The sequence below is a fragment of the Charadrius vociferus genome, unplaced genomic scaffold (genome assembly GCF_000708025.1).
Source record: "Charadrius vociferus isolate BGI_N301 unplaced genomic scaffold, ASM70802v2 scaffold59, whole genome shotgun sequence".
In the NCBI taxonomy this organism is placed as follows: domain Eukaryota; kingdom Metazoa; phylum Chordata; class Aves; order Charadriiformes; family Charadriidae; genus Charadrius; species Charadrius vociferus.
The window spans coordinates 1,923,747-1,938,822 of NW_009661371.1; the positions used below are offsets into that span (position 1 = coordinate 1,923,747).

The 15,076-nt window shown below is 40.6% G+C and overlaps 1 protein-coding gene across 2 annotated transcripts in view; it reads left to right on the plus strand.

The window, feature by feature from the left end:
* TRIM2 (tripartite motif containing 2) overlaps positions 1–6,079 on the plus strand; it is a 43,002-nt gene extending 36,923 nt beyond the window's left edge. For both annotated transcript variants that reach the window (XM_009893689.1, XM_009893690.1), the window contains exons 10-12: positions 1,586–1,656; positions 4,218–4,358; positions 5,390–6,079. In XM_009893689.1, coding sequence (XP_009891991.1) covers positions 1,586–1,656; positions 4,218–4,358; positions 5,390–5,542 — 365 coding nt within the window. In that variant the 3' untranslated portion in view covers positions 5,543–6,079. The remainder of the gene's footprint in view (positions 1–1,585; positions 1,657–4,217; positions 4,359–5,389) is intronic.
* The last annotated feature ends 8,997 nt before the right edge of the window (positions 6,080–15,076 follow it).

Here is a 15,076-nt window from a genome sequence, read left to right on the forward strand (position 1 = left end):
GGGGGGGGGAAGGTTCTACTAACCATAGAGCTACTATTCACTTCACTATTTGTTTAATTGGTCAGGAAGATGGCAACATCTGTTCTGCAAATGTAGCTGTAACCAGATTGTTTTATCTCCCTCTCTGTGCCTGGAAGCATTTCGGATCAGTGACCCAGGAAAGGCTGATCTTAACTAGCATTTTATAAATGCTTTGTAATGCCCACACTCAGCTGTTCATGATAATCAAGTCAAACACCGTGCTTTGTGTTTTCCAGTCATCACATACACATTAGCCAATGCCCTAAGTGGTATCTTCCAATTAGAAAATGAATGTAACGGGATAGTGTTAAGATGGAGATCAGGAAGACACATTTATGCAAACGGAAAACACCAGTTTGGGGAAATTGCCACTTATATTCAACTGGCCGCTTGCACATGGTGTCTTTCAATTAGAACATGCAATTAAGTTTAAAAAAAAAACAGTTATATTTTGAGTGAATAGCTGTTTTTTCAAAATTTGAAATGAAGATGCCAAATTACATATGCAGGTGATTTTGCAGGTGTTGGCTCACTCTGAATAAGTAGTTATTGATTGGTTTGATGTTCTGACTGATTCACAGCACAAGAGAGAAATAGCATACATGGTATAACTGTTTTTATCTTACTTGAGATCTCTTGCAATGTCTTATGGCACAAGTGCCATATATGTAAAATTTATGGCTCTATCACCGCTAAGTGTCATCAAAATTTTCTGGGTACATCTAGTTTCTTTCCTTTTAAAATTTGTAAGAATACCTCCTGGAAATAAGTGTGCAAATACTCTGTAACAGTGCATTTGAGAGATGTATCACCTTTTCTTGATGGTAGGCTACATAAAACAGGTGAATTGTCATTACTTGAATTTTTTCAGTGTAAAGGTTTTCACCTTTTTTATAGTTTACACTGATATACTGTGAAGAATTGAAACAGAGTTCCGATCGGTTTAGTAACTCAAAATAGCACAAAGTATTTTGATTCAGGTACTCGCCTGTTTTCAAGATACTGTTTGGGTTTTTTATTCCAGTTTGTGCACACAGTTCATTCACAAAGTAAAGCAAAAATGCACTTTTTTTCCCTGGCAGTGTTCTGCTAGGTGATTTTCATATTTATCCTAAAACCTGTTTGCTCAAATGGTTGTAAGAAGTGAGCACAGAAAGCATAGAAGATTTCAGTTGAGACTTTACATGAACATTTTTGAGAACTATTTTCAGTTCTCAAACTTTATGCCTAAGCACTACATGTTTTGTCATGTTAATAAGCACATAAATATCTACAGAGTCATTTGTACAGGAGAAGGGAAGGAATGAACAATACTTACTGATAACACTAGCTGACAACTGGTTGAAAAATAAATTATTTATGACTACAGAAAGGCATTTTGAGCTTTTCAAAACATGAAATGAAATTATGCTTAATTTGAAATTGATATTCCCAATTTCCCTATTATTGCGCAGAGGCCAAGTGTAATATTCTGGCAGGCTGAATATTATTTTTTTTTATTTAAGCAACCTTTTTGTTTTAGTGGTGGTATTATTTTTATTTTTTTTCTTCCTCTGCATTGCAGGTCCTCATTTTGCAGCTGTAAACAGCAACAATGAAATTATCATTACAGATTTTCATAACCATTCTGTCAAGGTACTGTCATTAATGGCAACTTGGAATGCTTTTTATTTTATCGTGGTACTTTCTTGGGAAAAATAAAGTATTGTTAAAAACAAAGAGATCATACTCTATATGTATGAGGTCTGATATAAGGACTGCACAGAGACCTTTAGATGCAGTGCATTGCTTAATGGAGATATAATCCATTGCCTTTGGTGCCACTATAATGTTCTCTAATTCAATTGCTTAAACATAAGTTGTACCTGAGATAAATAATATCAACTTAGTTGGGTTTATTACCTCTCTGCCAAACCTGTTATTCACCCTATGTTCTTCCTATTTTAAGTAAGTCTGGTAACTGCTTTTGAATTTCCCAGTAAAAGCTACCCACATTTCTAGTCGAATAAAATTATAACAAAGTAAAGATACCTGACAATCTCTAATTCTATACCTATAAGCTTTAAGATTACTGAATCCATTTGCAACCCACTACTTTTAACAACTGTATAACACAGACTACTGGATTTCGTCCAGTACCTCCTGCACTGGTCAGAACTGGCCACTAGTCCTTAAACCCAGGGGAAGTCCTGACTCATGGCCTGTTAAACACTCATGGTAAGATAAGGTGGTATATTCATTTGTCGCAGTTATAAACCAAACCAAGTATACATGTTGAGATGTCATGAGGTGGCAAACATATCTGAAGGAGCAACAGGCCATTTCAGAAATTACTCACCTGTGTGTGTTTGTTTTCAGGCCATGACATTCCCTTTTGGTCACTTTCTGCGCTCTTTTTCCCTCCCTTAACATGCAGCAGCAGCAGGAGGAGTACACGGGCAGCAGGACGCAGTTCTACCTGGGTTCTCGGGCCACGTGCACCAGTCCCACGCACCGGTGAAATCCCTGGGATTTCACCTAATGGCTGCCTGGTCTGATTGAACACAAGGGTGAACCCTCAGTTCATAACTGAAATGATAAGTCTTATATATTCACCTGAAATAGGAAATCACTGTCTGAGCATTGACACCCTTGTGTCCCGAGCGGTGCCGAATCATCTAGCTTTTGAATAGCAACCTTGCCCTTGTACGCTTTTGGAATTAGAGAGGAAGTAGCAACCCATGTGGTTTGGATTACAACAAAGAACCCAAGACTGCTGCAGGAGCCCTAAAGCAGATTGTTTCCGTGGTCTAGCAGCAGGAGGCCTATGACTTCATAAATTACCCCTCCACCAGCAGGGCTTGCCATGGTAACAAGAACGCCTGGAGAGATAACAAGAAGGGCAAACGAAAATGAAAAAAAAGCAAATGAAGAGATGTAAGAAGTGTGGCATCTTAGTGAATTTATAATTATTGCATTCCTAATGAGAACAGAGCGTTCCTGTCTGTCTCTGGTGTGACTCAATGGGATAAAAATGTTACTTGTTATAATTTGGTACTAACTGCAAAAGATTCTTATTTTTGTAGTGTTCTCTAAATTGGTACAGATAATTGTTGACACTTTGGAGAGTAAGTTATAATCTGGGTGATGCTGTTATCTTTTGTTAGATGGTGGGGAAAGAGCAGAGAGTAAATTTTTGTTTTAAATAACAAATACATTTATAAATGAATAAATAAATTTCACTCTGTGGGTCCCAAAGCCTCTTCCTGCCACCATTCTTTGAATTAAACATCCTCACTCAGCAACATTATCCTCTCTCCCCCATTATCCTTCAAGCACGTTCCTTCCTTCAGGCATCTTCTATGGCAAATCGTACTCAGTGTAGGCTTCTCTCTCATTCGGTCACTCACCATGTCCATTTTAACCCAGGGAGAGAGCAATACATCTTTGCCTGGTTTTGTTTCTAATTAGTTAACTTTTTTCTACTTACTTTTATCATCTGAAGCACCGACCCAGTACTTCATTAATTTCCTTCCCCCGATGCTTTTTCTCTGTTCACCGTGGGTGTTCAAGAATAGGATGATTTCCTCACATCTTCCGCCTTCTTAGCACTTGAGCGTGCCCTTGACACTTGTCAGGTCTTTGCATTTTCCTGTGCGAGCCACAGCTGGTCTCTAAGAATGCTGTTGGACCTTGTGGCACAGCTGGGCCTGGGTCCAAGATGGACCCAAATAAATAGAGATGGCTATGGAATGACGTAAGTGACACATCCTGTATCTCACTTGGTCCCATTGGTGCATCCAGGTCACTGACAGAATAGTCATTGATCGTTTCCATCTTTCTGCTGTCTAAACCTGTTACCATCCCAGAGAATTCAGTTGCTGAACTGTCTATACGGGGAGCAGCATGCCATGATTCCATAGATTATGAAAGTCAGAGAAGAGTGCATCCGCTCAGTTGTGCTTCTGTAGGACTGACTCCCAGTGCCATATCTGCACTCAGCTCCTCTTAATTCAGGATGCAAAAGTGGCAGAAGGGGTCCTGGCGCCCTCCACCTGTGTCCTTCTCTCCCATCTTTGGGCGGAGGGGGGCAGCTGAGGAGCACAAAGGTGGCTAAAATACTTTGCACCAGCTTTTGTTAACAGGTGGACTGGTAGTAGTAGATTACTAATATTTGAGACGATGCCATATTCAGGTTTTTGTTTTAACCCATACAGGTATTTAACCAGGAGGGAGAATTCATACTGAAGTTTGGATCAAATGGAGAAGGAAATGGACAATTTAATGCACCAACTGGAGTAGCTGTAGATTCCAATGGAAATATTATTGTAGCAGATTGGGGAAACAGCCGAATACAGGTAGAAATTTCAGTATTTCAAAGGTGCTTGGTTAGGAAAACTAATGGGTTGATAACTCTGGCCACTGAAGTCTTCAGACTTCCGCAGAAACAGGATAGCATTAGAAGTAATGTGGTTTCTAACGCGGCCTTTTATGTGCCTCGTTGGCGGTCTGTCCCCTTTTAGAACTGGTGGTGTCAGATCATGGACTTTCCAGTGTGACTGTGAGCAATTCTGATGGTTACTGTGACCAAGGCTTTTGTCTCCAAGTAGTTCCCCAAAAGCTATTTGACGATTTAGGAGACTTGCAAGCATTGCTGAGATGATAGTAATTTGTAATCACCATAACAGAAGATTGGAAACAAGGTGGAAAATATGAAAAAGCAAATGATCTGTACAGACCCTGAGGCAAATGCAGCAGATTTTTATCATCTTTTTTACATGTTGAGAAAGTATTCTGCTTTTAAGTTATGAGTTGCGCTCTTTTTATTTTGCAAGTGCTAATCACAAAGTCCTCTTGCTTGCCAAAAAAAAAAAAAATCTAATAACTAACTAAGTGTATGTATTATTTGCACTGAATATAAAAATGAGGGAGCTGCTTATGAGCTGTTCTCAGGAAGCGCTGTCAACAGAGTAAACAAATTCCCGGTTTTCTCTGTGTGGGAATGTAAGAGTCATACTAGCCACAACAGTAATATTTGTTAGGAAAAACAAGGGGTTGGTGGAGTTCCTGATTGAGTTTGATTTACTGTAGTTGGCTATTTTTAGAACAAGGAATAGATGATGTGCTCTTTTTATTATTATTTCATTGCATGTTTAATTCTTGCTGAAGATCCTGGAAACTTTAATTAGTTCTTTTTAATAAGAAAATCCATTTGTATATAAACTGGTATATTATGAGAATAACAGATCAGGTTCTGCCCTTGTTTATTCTAGTGTATGTCAGCCGTTTCAGGAATGACAAGTATAATGGTATCATTGAGAGCAAACTTGTGTCCGCTGTTTTTCTTTTTTATTGATAACATTTGTTCTGTGCTTTCTTGCCCTCAAAGGTTTTTGATGGAAGCGGATCATTTTTATCCTACATTAACACCTCTGCTGACCCACTTTACGGTCCCCAAGGTCTGGCCCTTACTTCAGATGGCCACGTTGTAGTTGCAGACTCTGGAAATCACTGCTTCAAGGTCTATCGATACTTACAGTAGCAATGAACTCTGGAGCTGGATAATCATCCACCCTTAAGAAAAGACTGGTCCGAGAGATCCAATGCAGGATATCTCCTACTTTGAGTTCATTTTTAATAATGAAGGAGTCTCTTATGGACTTCTGTTAATTTCCAAACTTACCTTGTTTACATAGAACTTGCACCTCTTAGGTTTCTCACTGAACTTTTTGTTGTAAGAGTTAATACTTTAACTGAATTCATAACGCAAACTGCAACTTATGGAACTGGAATTAACTAATTAGGCAAAACTAAGAAAAATTTGGGAAAAGTCCCCAAAGCTTTTGAAGACTGCGAAAGGGTAGCTCCTGCTCAGAGCTTCCAGATTTGAAGAAGTATCTTTGTTATGCATTATTTAACCCAGAGGTGATCCTGGGAATCTTCTAGATCTCATTATCATGGTAGGTATTACACTTTTAACATTCTTCAGTCTTACTATCTATAACAAGTAGGTCCTTTTAGTATAAGGTTAAGTCTCACAAAATCCGTCTAGCTCTAACCGTCAGACCTAACACAGCTCAACGTTTAGCACTATGAGAATCAATGCAAATTCCCTACTCATGTGGGATTAATGAAGGATTGTTTCATGTGCTCGTTTTTCACTCTTCCTCTTGCTCAATGTGCTGGAAGGACTTTGCAGAGACCTGACATTTCTAAAGCTCTGGAAAAACTTAATTGTAATGATACATTAGTGAGAGCTGAATTTCTGTATACCGACAGACCTTTTGACACCAAACTAGTTCATTAGGATCAGGGTTATTACAATGTCAACTCAATTAACCTCATGTGTGCCACTCTTTTGTGTATGTTCATTGCCATGTTTCCTTAAGGCAACTCATTGTATTAACCAATAAAATAGAATGCGCGTCACACAGGACAGAAAGCCAGAGAGGTACCCCTATGGAGGACCTACGTTATACAACCAAAGGAACTGTGGTAAACAGAGGTTGTATAGGAAAGCCAAGGGTTACCAAAGCTATTTGTTTTTACATGAGAAAAATACATAACAAATAAGAATGAATTTGAACCAATTCCTGAAGTCCTTCATCAAAGGGAATTTTGTTAGAGGACAAAATAAGGACTGTGAGATTTGTTCCGATTTGTTTGTTTGTATGTATGTATGTATGTATGACTGGTTGACACACAAATAAATAAACGTAAATGTAGGTTATTGCAGCAAACTGGAACGTATATGTGCCATTTGACAATGGCAGTACTCTGAAAAATGTCCCTCCTTTTTCCTGCCGGATCTCTCTACTGTGTTCTTTGTTGAAGTATTAATTTAATTGGAAATGCTTACAATCATATGACTTGGTTCTGTTTTTAATGTTGGGATTTTTTAAGCGTGAACTTGTCCTTTCTAAAGTAGCACTGGCTTTATTCTTACTATAAATCCAGTGGTCAAAGGATGAATTGCTACCGTAGCCTAATATAGAGAGAGTGGTGCTCACTCTTCAACCTTGTTCGAGGAGCTGGTGAGCTTGCTGCCAATGCCTACGATAGCCTGGGAAGTGCTGTCTTTCCTTTCTCATTTTTAGGGCCTTGAAACAAAAGGGCATTGGGTCAGGAACAAGGGAGTATTTTAAGCATGTTTGCAAAATGGAAGGAAATCTTTGTTAAATTACTTGTTATAAGTATTTGTCTTATTTCTAAAAGGTTAAAGTTGTTTCGATGGACTTGAGAAAAACAAATGGTTTTTTTGTAAAGATGCATTTGACTTGTAAAAATGCAGACCCCAAGGTTCTTAAATGTGGAGTTTGCCTGTTTTTTAATTACTGTTTCATAAAGATCTTTCTTCTTTTTTCCCTTGTTTATTTTTTTTTGCACATAGAGCAAATTCACAAATTCTCGTGCAAAGATAAGTTTCCTTATTTCAGTGGAATAAATACAAGGCTTAAGGTTTGGGCTATATAATGCAGCTAAGAAACTGGTGGTAACATTTCAGGAACATTAAAACTCAAGTTTGTTATTACCAAGAGAAAAAAATATGCTCTGCTTGAACTGAGTTTGTCCTAAAATTCTGAAGATGTTATCTTGGTCATTACACAATAAACTGTCCTATCAAAATTTAATAAAGTTGTAGATCAAATTTTCTGATGATCAAGTAATTTCTAAGTGTCCTTAAAAGCAACCTTCTGGCAAACAAAGAATTTCTGACATTGGAACGCCCTTAAATGGCAAATTTATCAAGGAAGAAAAGCTACGTAGCATTTTAACTGTATTTATTAACAAAGAGAAGAGGTTGCACAGGCTCTTTGAGGCGAAAACTTAAAAAGAAAATGAGAAACGTGTTGTTGCTGTCAGTTATGGATAATATTAATCAAATCTAGCTCCAAATTTGGATTTTTATAACCAGATTTTACTGAACTTGCATGGTTTCCACTGCCAAATCCTCAGTTGCCAGAAACTCTGAGAAGCACAGAAATCAGACCTTAACCTATATATCAAAACGTATACTTCAGACTGTACTGTTCCATGTATACGCTTTTCTCCAAAAGATTTTCTGTCCCTTTGACTCAGCATTGTTTACCAGGATATTACAGAACCTGTGTCAGCCCAGCACATCCTGATGAAATCTAGAAATCTGAGCACAACCCCCTTACAACCCAGCTAACAGCTATTAAGGATGATGTGGATTGTTTCGTAAGATTGAATAGTCTTTTGGGTTTTCAGACATTATCACCAGAACAACACTTACTGCACCTGAAAAATATCACTAATTTGGAATTCCTTCTGATTGCAAATGCTGCCAACTACAATTTCAAATTCAGTGGCATAGGGCATTGCCTTCCAAGGTCTGACCTTACCTGCCTGGCACCGGGTAACTGAGAAACATATTGCTTTTATGGTGTGCTTCTGAAGCCAACTTAGCTAAAACACTTGGCTTACAAACCTTACGAAGAGCAACCGAAGCAGAAATTCTGTTCTAAAAAAACGGCAGACTTTTTTCTCATCCAATTAAGTGAACATCAAAATTGCACTACTTGATTTGCTGAGTTGTTAGCATTTATTAAAGGCTTTATAGGCATTCTGCTGCCAGATTTCAGGTATAACCAAATGTTCCCTCGACTTCCACGGAATGCTAATTGACTAGCAGCACAGCATGAATGGTGAAAGTATGTGCTTCATTTAACTCATCTCCAACTCAAAAGTAATCTCAAAAGGTTATCAGATCTTGTGTAATTTGGAGCATTTTAGGACAAACTAGCCAACTGTATGTTCATTGCTTTGTGAATAGAATAAAAGGATCTGTTCAGATAAATCCAATATAAATAGTAGGGGATTTTTACGTAGGCTAAACCAGCAGCAATGTAGCTGAAAAGGGAAATGGTTTAGGCAAGCATTTGCCTGAAGTAGCTGGAAAGTTATTTTTAGTAAATGCTCTTCTGTTCTGTAAAACAGGGCTTTCGATTTTATGTCAATATTTTTTACAACTAAGGATGTAGTGTTGCCATAATGAGAACTACAAGTGCCCAATATGTTGTTTGCTATAAAGAAGTGACTTTTGGTTGTGGGTGACAGCTAGTTATAAAATCATGATGTACATTGAAAAATTTCTTCAAGAATTATGAGCAGTGATTATTTTGGCCTGTTTGTGGAGAGTCCACAAAAGGTATTTGTGATACGGAGTAGGAAGATTCCTACCGGGTTGTGTTATTTCCAGTGAATGTACAGCACTGCAGTTGATGTTTGTGAGCAACACGGCCTTAACCCTGACACTTTTGCTTTGGCTTTATGACACGGGAATGTTCCCTAAGCTGCATAGTGTATGGCAGTACCCCCTGTTAGAAATCTCTACCAGTTGATACGCTGCAGCTTTCCAGTTCTAGGAGTGAGTCTGTCTTGATTTTTTTAAACAAGTTTTTGTACATTCCATCTTTGTAAGTCAGTCTCGTATATTTTGTGTACATGTAAGCCTTGCACTCTCTTGACAGTCATAAGGAAATATTCTTCTAACTTGCTTTTTTTTGTTGTTGTTTTTGTTTTGTTTTGTGGGTTGTTTTTTTTTTAAATCCCTGTGAGGCTAAATACAAACTTCGTCTCCTTAAGGTCAAGGATGAAAGATGTGCATCAAAGTGTTTGTGTGTGTGTGTGTGTGTGTGTGTGTGTGTGTGTAGTTTTAGCTTCCTGTGTGCCACAATATTCTTGATGCTTTAGCCAACAATTAAAAAAAATAATTACTCTGTCTTGGAAATGTAGGAAAACCAGAGTCAAATGTGTACCTTTACCACGCACAAAAATTTCAAATAATAAAAATAAAGCTTGTTTCCTCTTATTTTCATGATTGAGGATTTATTTTTCGTATGTGTCATACTCGCCGAATGTCCCTAAAAATAGCCCCATAATGCAGTAAGATGGGTCATTTTTTCCAAACGGAAACCCTGACGCCACAGGTCACAAGCCGAGAAAACTGTGATTGTTTCACGGGTGTTAAGCTTTTACATAGACACAGAGGAAAGAGGGACTTCAGTTCCGCTTGGGAAGAAGGTGGGGAACTGGAGCTTCCTGTCTTCTACTTTCCTTCTTCAGTTCTGTCATCAAAATTAACATTTTTCATTGGTAGCAGTAAGATTATGAGTTGGAAGCTTTTCCATTTGCATCATGGAAGTATACCGTACCTTTCAGCTATGCTGTGCTATAGTCTTTCAAGAGTCTGCTGCAGAAAACTAAATATAAATTATTGTAGAATAACATTGTTCATGTTAACTTTCATTTTACATAGTACATATGTCCTCTTGGTCACCAGTGAACTCTCCAGACCTGAATCCTTTGAGAACTCAATATGATTGGGAACTCACTCACGAAGTATGAGAGAATCTTCAGACTCATCATTTGGCTTGAAAACAATCTCACTGGAGGGGACTAGAGAGGTCAGACTCGGTGATGTGTGTTTGCTCGGTGGCAGGACACTCAGAAATGAGACAGCTGAAATACAGAGCAGCCATCCTTTTTCACGGATCTTGCCCTCAAACCCTCTAAAGGAATCCATGTTTATCCTTTCTTGCAAGTCGTAGGGAATGTCAGCAGCCACATTTTGATGCCTTTTTTTTTTTTCTCCTGAAGGTAAATTTACTACAACGTAATGGAGCAGTTTTGTTTTTCTTTGCCAGTCTTCAGATGAATATATGTCCAGAAAATACAGCCTTGGTGCTGAATATACTGGAGTATATTGTCTATCTACCCTGAAATTTAGATGCTTACAAGAGGTTTTATTTGGCTGCCAGTGAAAAAAAAACAACCTACAGCTTGAAGCAGGGCAGCGTTGGTTTGACATTCAGAGTTGCGGAGGACCTGTTCCTTCCCGTGAAAAAAAGACCATGAAGAAGAACAGCAGAAATAGCACAGGGTACCCTGAAGCCGCAGGGCTGAGTAGGCGAGGCTTGTGTTGCATTCCTCATCTTTTCTCACTGAAAGGCTAGAATTTTTTTCTGTCCGCTGGATTATTACAGCAGAGGTTCTCCAGCACTGAGCAAAATCAGGCAGGCAGGCAGGCAGGCAGGACATTGAGACTGGGGAACATTGCCCTTTACCAGGAAAATTCTGCAGTAAATGGCCAACTTCCTCTTTGGCCTTCCCGTGGTACTTATTTGAATACCGACACAAACGCATCAGCAGGATCTTTTAGAAGTTCTGTAAACTGGAATATAGAACCCCGTCTCATCAATGAAAAACGTCAGGGAGAGTAAGGCCAAAATAGCTAAAGCTGCACACATTTTGGGGATCCATCATTAGCCAGGATCCCTCTCTTTAGAGTGCTAACCACTTACCATATCATTGCATGTTCAAAAACGTTTCATGGTGCCTTATGCTGAAGTTCTCACATCCAGCTGTGCTGCTCTGCAGCTAATTATCCTCATAGTTTTGCTGACAGCTCATGTGAACGCTCCCTGATTCGCACCAGACAAAACTATCCAAGTGAACAGGAACAGTCGATGTAATTTCTTTGGACAGATGTTCTCCCTAGGCTCCAGCTGTGCTGGTGGAAGAGGTACCCACACTTGCTGCTCATTGCTACATCCAGCTTGAAGGCTGCTGACCCTCAGATCTATTGGCTGATCAAGGCATGTGAATGCTCACTTGTTCTCTTAGTGAAATGCCTAGATACCAAAACCCAGTATTTGAGCTACTCCCCTCAATGAGTTGGCAAGTGCTTACTACAGCGGCTCTGCTAGCAAAGCCGTGGAAGCAGTAAGTTTGGGAGGAGGGTGAGCTAGTATTTCTCACCGGGTTAGATGTTTGTAGGGAGAATGTCTACTTGCAGTCCAAACACTCATCCAAGGATGAAATGAGGCAGCAGGTGCTACAGAGAGTGGCCTGTGTGGGATACTCATGGATCATATTGCTTCCTGAGAGCCGGCCACATCCCACCGCAGACTGCTTGGACCTCAGAGGAGTTGGTATCGCCTCCCATGGGTGAGCATCTCCTGGAGATCTCCTTGTCCTCCATCCTCAAGCTCTACTGAAGTATCTTTTTGCTGTCAGTCATACAGATGTTGTGGGAGGTAGCCACAGGACTCAGACAGTTTGCTATTACTTTTCTGGAAATAAAGCGATCTGCTATTCAACTTGAATTCTTCCCTTCTCCTGAAAAAATAGCCTATGTAATCCAAGACTACACTATGGTGCATATATACGAAAGGAACAAAATCAAAGTAGGACAATTTTCATTTGCCTACTTCCTAACTTTCCTGCCTGCCATTGCCACTTTAATGTCCTTTCAAAACATAATTTATGAATGTAATTCAATTACAGATTTGAGAGCAAATGAAAGGAGGGTACAAATTTCATCTCATCTAAGCATATTTTAACACTGACAAAGCAATGTATTTTGTCTACCTCAGGAACAGTGAAAAACCGTTTTGGCTGCTACCTAAAAATCTCAGTCAGACACCTAGCATAGAAAATTTCAGCCCAATCTGCTAAAGCTTAAGAAAATCACAGGGAAATGAGAACAATCTTCTAATAGAAAGGCACAGTTATGAGTTCCCCTTCCTCAGTCTTTGTCTTGGTTTTATCCATCCGTTGTCTTGGTTTTATATTAATAGTATATGAATAGCATTTTCATGAAATCCACATTTAGAAGTTCTGAAGCCCATGAAAAAGATCAGACCTGTATGTATTTTAAGAGTGGTTCATTCCACTTTACCCAGTAATGGAAAAACTACCCTCACATGACAAAGCGTGAGATACTTCTGTGTATTCTCCCTCTGTTTGGGACCTGTTCCACCCAATGGTCTTTCAAACTAGTCAGTTTTGATCTGGTACTGCAAAATTTGGGAGGTGTTAAGGAATATTTTATTACAGAGTAAATCGGGCCTAGAGATTTGGCCATGAAAGGGCTTCAGGGCTGCCAGCGCACTCAAGGCAGCTGAGCCTGGCTGTCCCTAGGGGGCAGGGGCAGAGACGACCTGCTGAGCCTCCTGCCCCATCACCGCCTGAAAGCACGACCTAACGTTTTGGAGGCTGACGTGCCGGGCTGGCTTGGGTGCTGTGATCACATTCAACTGCTGGAACCAGGAAGACCTTCCAGCTGTGGCTCCAGGTGTGTGCACCAGCTGTGTGCCGGCTCTGTCTGAGGGTGAGACCGTCTCTGCTGCCAGTCTACTTTCAGGTGTGACAGGGACATGGGAGCATTGCTGCCTCAAGCATGTTGAATAGAAGCCCCAAGATACATGCCCCGAGTCTGCTTCAGAGTGAATCCTCTTCCTCCCTCTCCTCTTCCTCTTCTCCCAGCAGCATGTTCAGCTCGACACTTACTGTGCCGCTCACACGTGTTGCTTCAAGAAAACCCACGCCGCAAGAGGTGTGTTTTGCAAACGTCGTAGCAACCGTTTGCATGGCAGTGGTGAAAAAAAAAGGAGCGGAGTTCGGCTTTATCGCAGGCTGTGAAGGAGCCAGAAGGGGCCCATGTCCTGGGGGAGAGGAGGTCACGGTGATGGGAGGAAAACTGCACAGGGAGCGTAGGGAAATAACCGTCTGGCCAGACGAAGGGAGAAACGGGTGGACAGAATATGAGCCCCCACAAGAGATGAGGAGGTGTGCCAACAGATTGCATTGCAGGTTAGCGAGTTGAAAATGTGATGCACAAGGAAGTATGAGAGAACAAGAAGCTTTAAAGGGTTTTGTATGAATGTTAAGCTTCGTATTAATAACGGCCTTCCTAATTTGCATTTCATTTTCAGTGATATACTGGTGCGTACAATGAGGAACAGGATCACGGCCAGGTCTGCATGGAAGAGAACCTCAGGTGTCGGCAAAGGGGGCACCTCGCAAAGGCAATGGAAAACCTTCATGGGGATCGCCTGAACACTTCAGCTTGCGCGTTGTCATTTGCTTGAATTTAAACTCTAGAATTAGCATGGCAGATACAAACCCACTGCCGTTAAACTGCAAAGCAATTTCCCAGAACTGCTGTGGCTGAAGGAAATTTACAGCACACGTAATAACTAAAATGAACTGTAAGTAATTAAAGTCGCTAGAACAGTCACTGCAAACGAAGAAGTATTTCAGACAACACCAGATGTGCGCAGCTCCTTTGTTTCCGTGGCCAGAGAAGGTTTTATTTCTCCATGTCCTGCTGCTCCTGTCACGGCCTAGTTGTGCAATACTTGTTGTGTTAGATCACCATTAACGTGTTCATGTTTTACCTTGGCTGATGGGCCCCGGAGGGAAAAAAGGAGAGTCCTGAGCGCGGGCACTGGGCAGCGCTGGCTGTCGGACCCACCTCAAACCGGGGGGGCATAGAGCAGACTGGACACCCCACGGATGTTGACAGAGATTCAGAAACAAGTCTTGTCTTCCCCTACCCTCCGATGATTAGAGCCAATGGCGGAGGGATTGAAAATATTTTTAAAACTTTTTATTTTGGAGGTGAATAAATTTCAGTAACATAGCGAGGATATTGCAAAGCTACTACAGTAACACCTGTCAAGCAAATTGCACTTTCTACACAAAATGCAGAATGGATAGGTATTGAGAAACACATGAAGACAAAATGAGAACTTGAGAAAAATTTTGCTGTCAGGCCTGGGCAATGCCAAATGTGCAACCGAAATACAGCCCCTACATCTTAACGCATTCTCCGTAACATGCACCACGTGCAACCCATGGGTAGCTGGTGACAAAAGTTGCATTTTTGTTCCTCGTTTCACCTAGCAGTGCCTATGTGTTTGCTTTTTTAAAAAACAAAGAAACACTGTATTATAAATAATACATAAAATGAGAGAGCAGAGATAATGTGCTTTCTGGTAGGGCAAGACTGCTTTATAAAAACGCACGGCTCTATTTCTTGTTTGACTGTGTAAAGTATAAAAAAAAAAAACAAAACACCGCCAAAATATAATTTCACGCATCTTTTTAATCCTTCATTTTATTCTGTGGCACAGAGCCACCGCAGCCAGGCGGCCGGGCCGGGCCGGGCCCAGCACCGCCCCTCAGGGCCGCCCCTCCGGGCCGCCTCCGCCGGAGAAAGGCGCCCCCGTCCCGCCCGGCGGGGTTCCCGCTCCGCTCGGCGGGG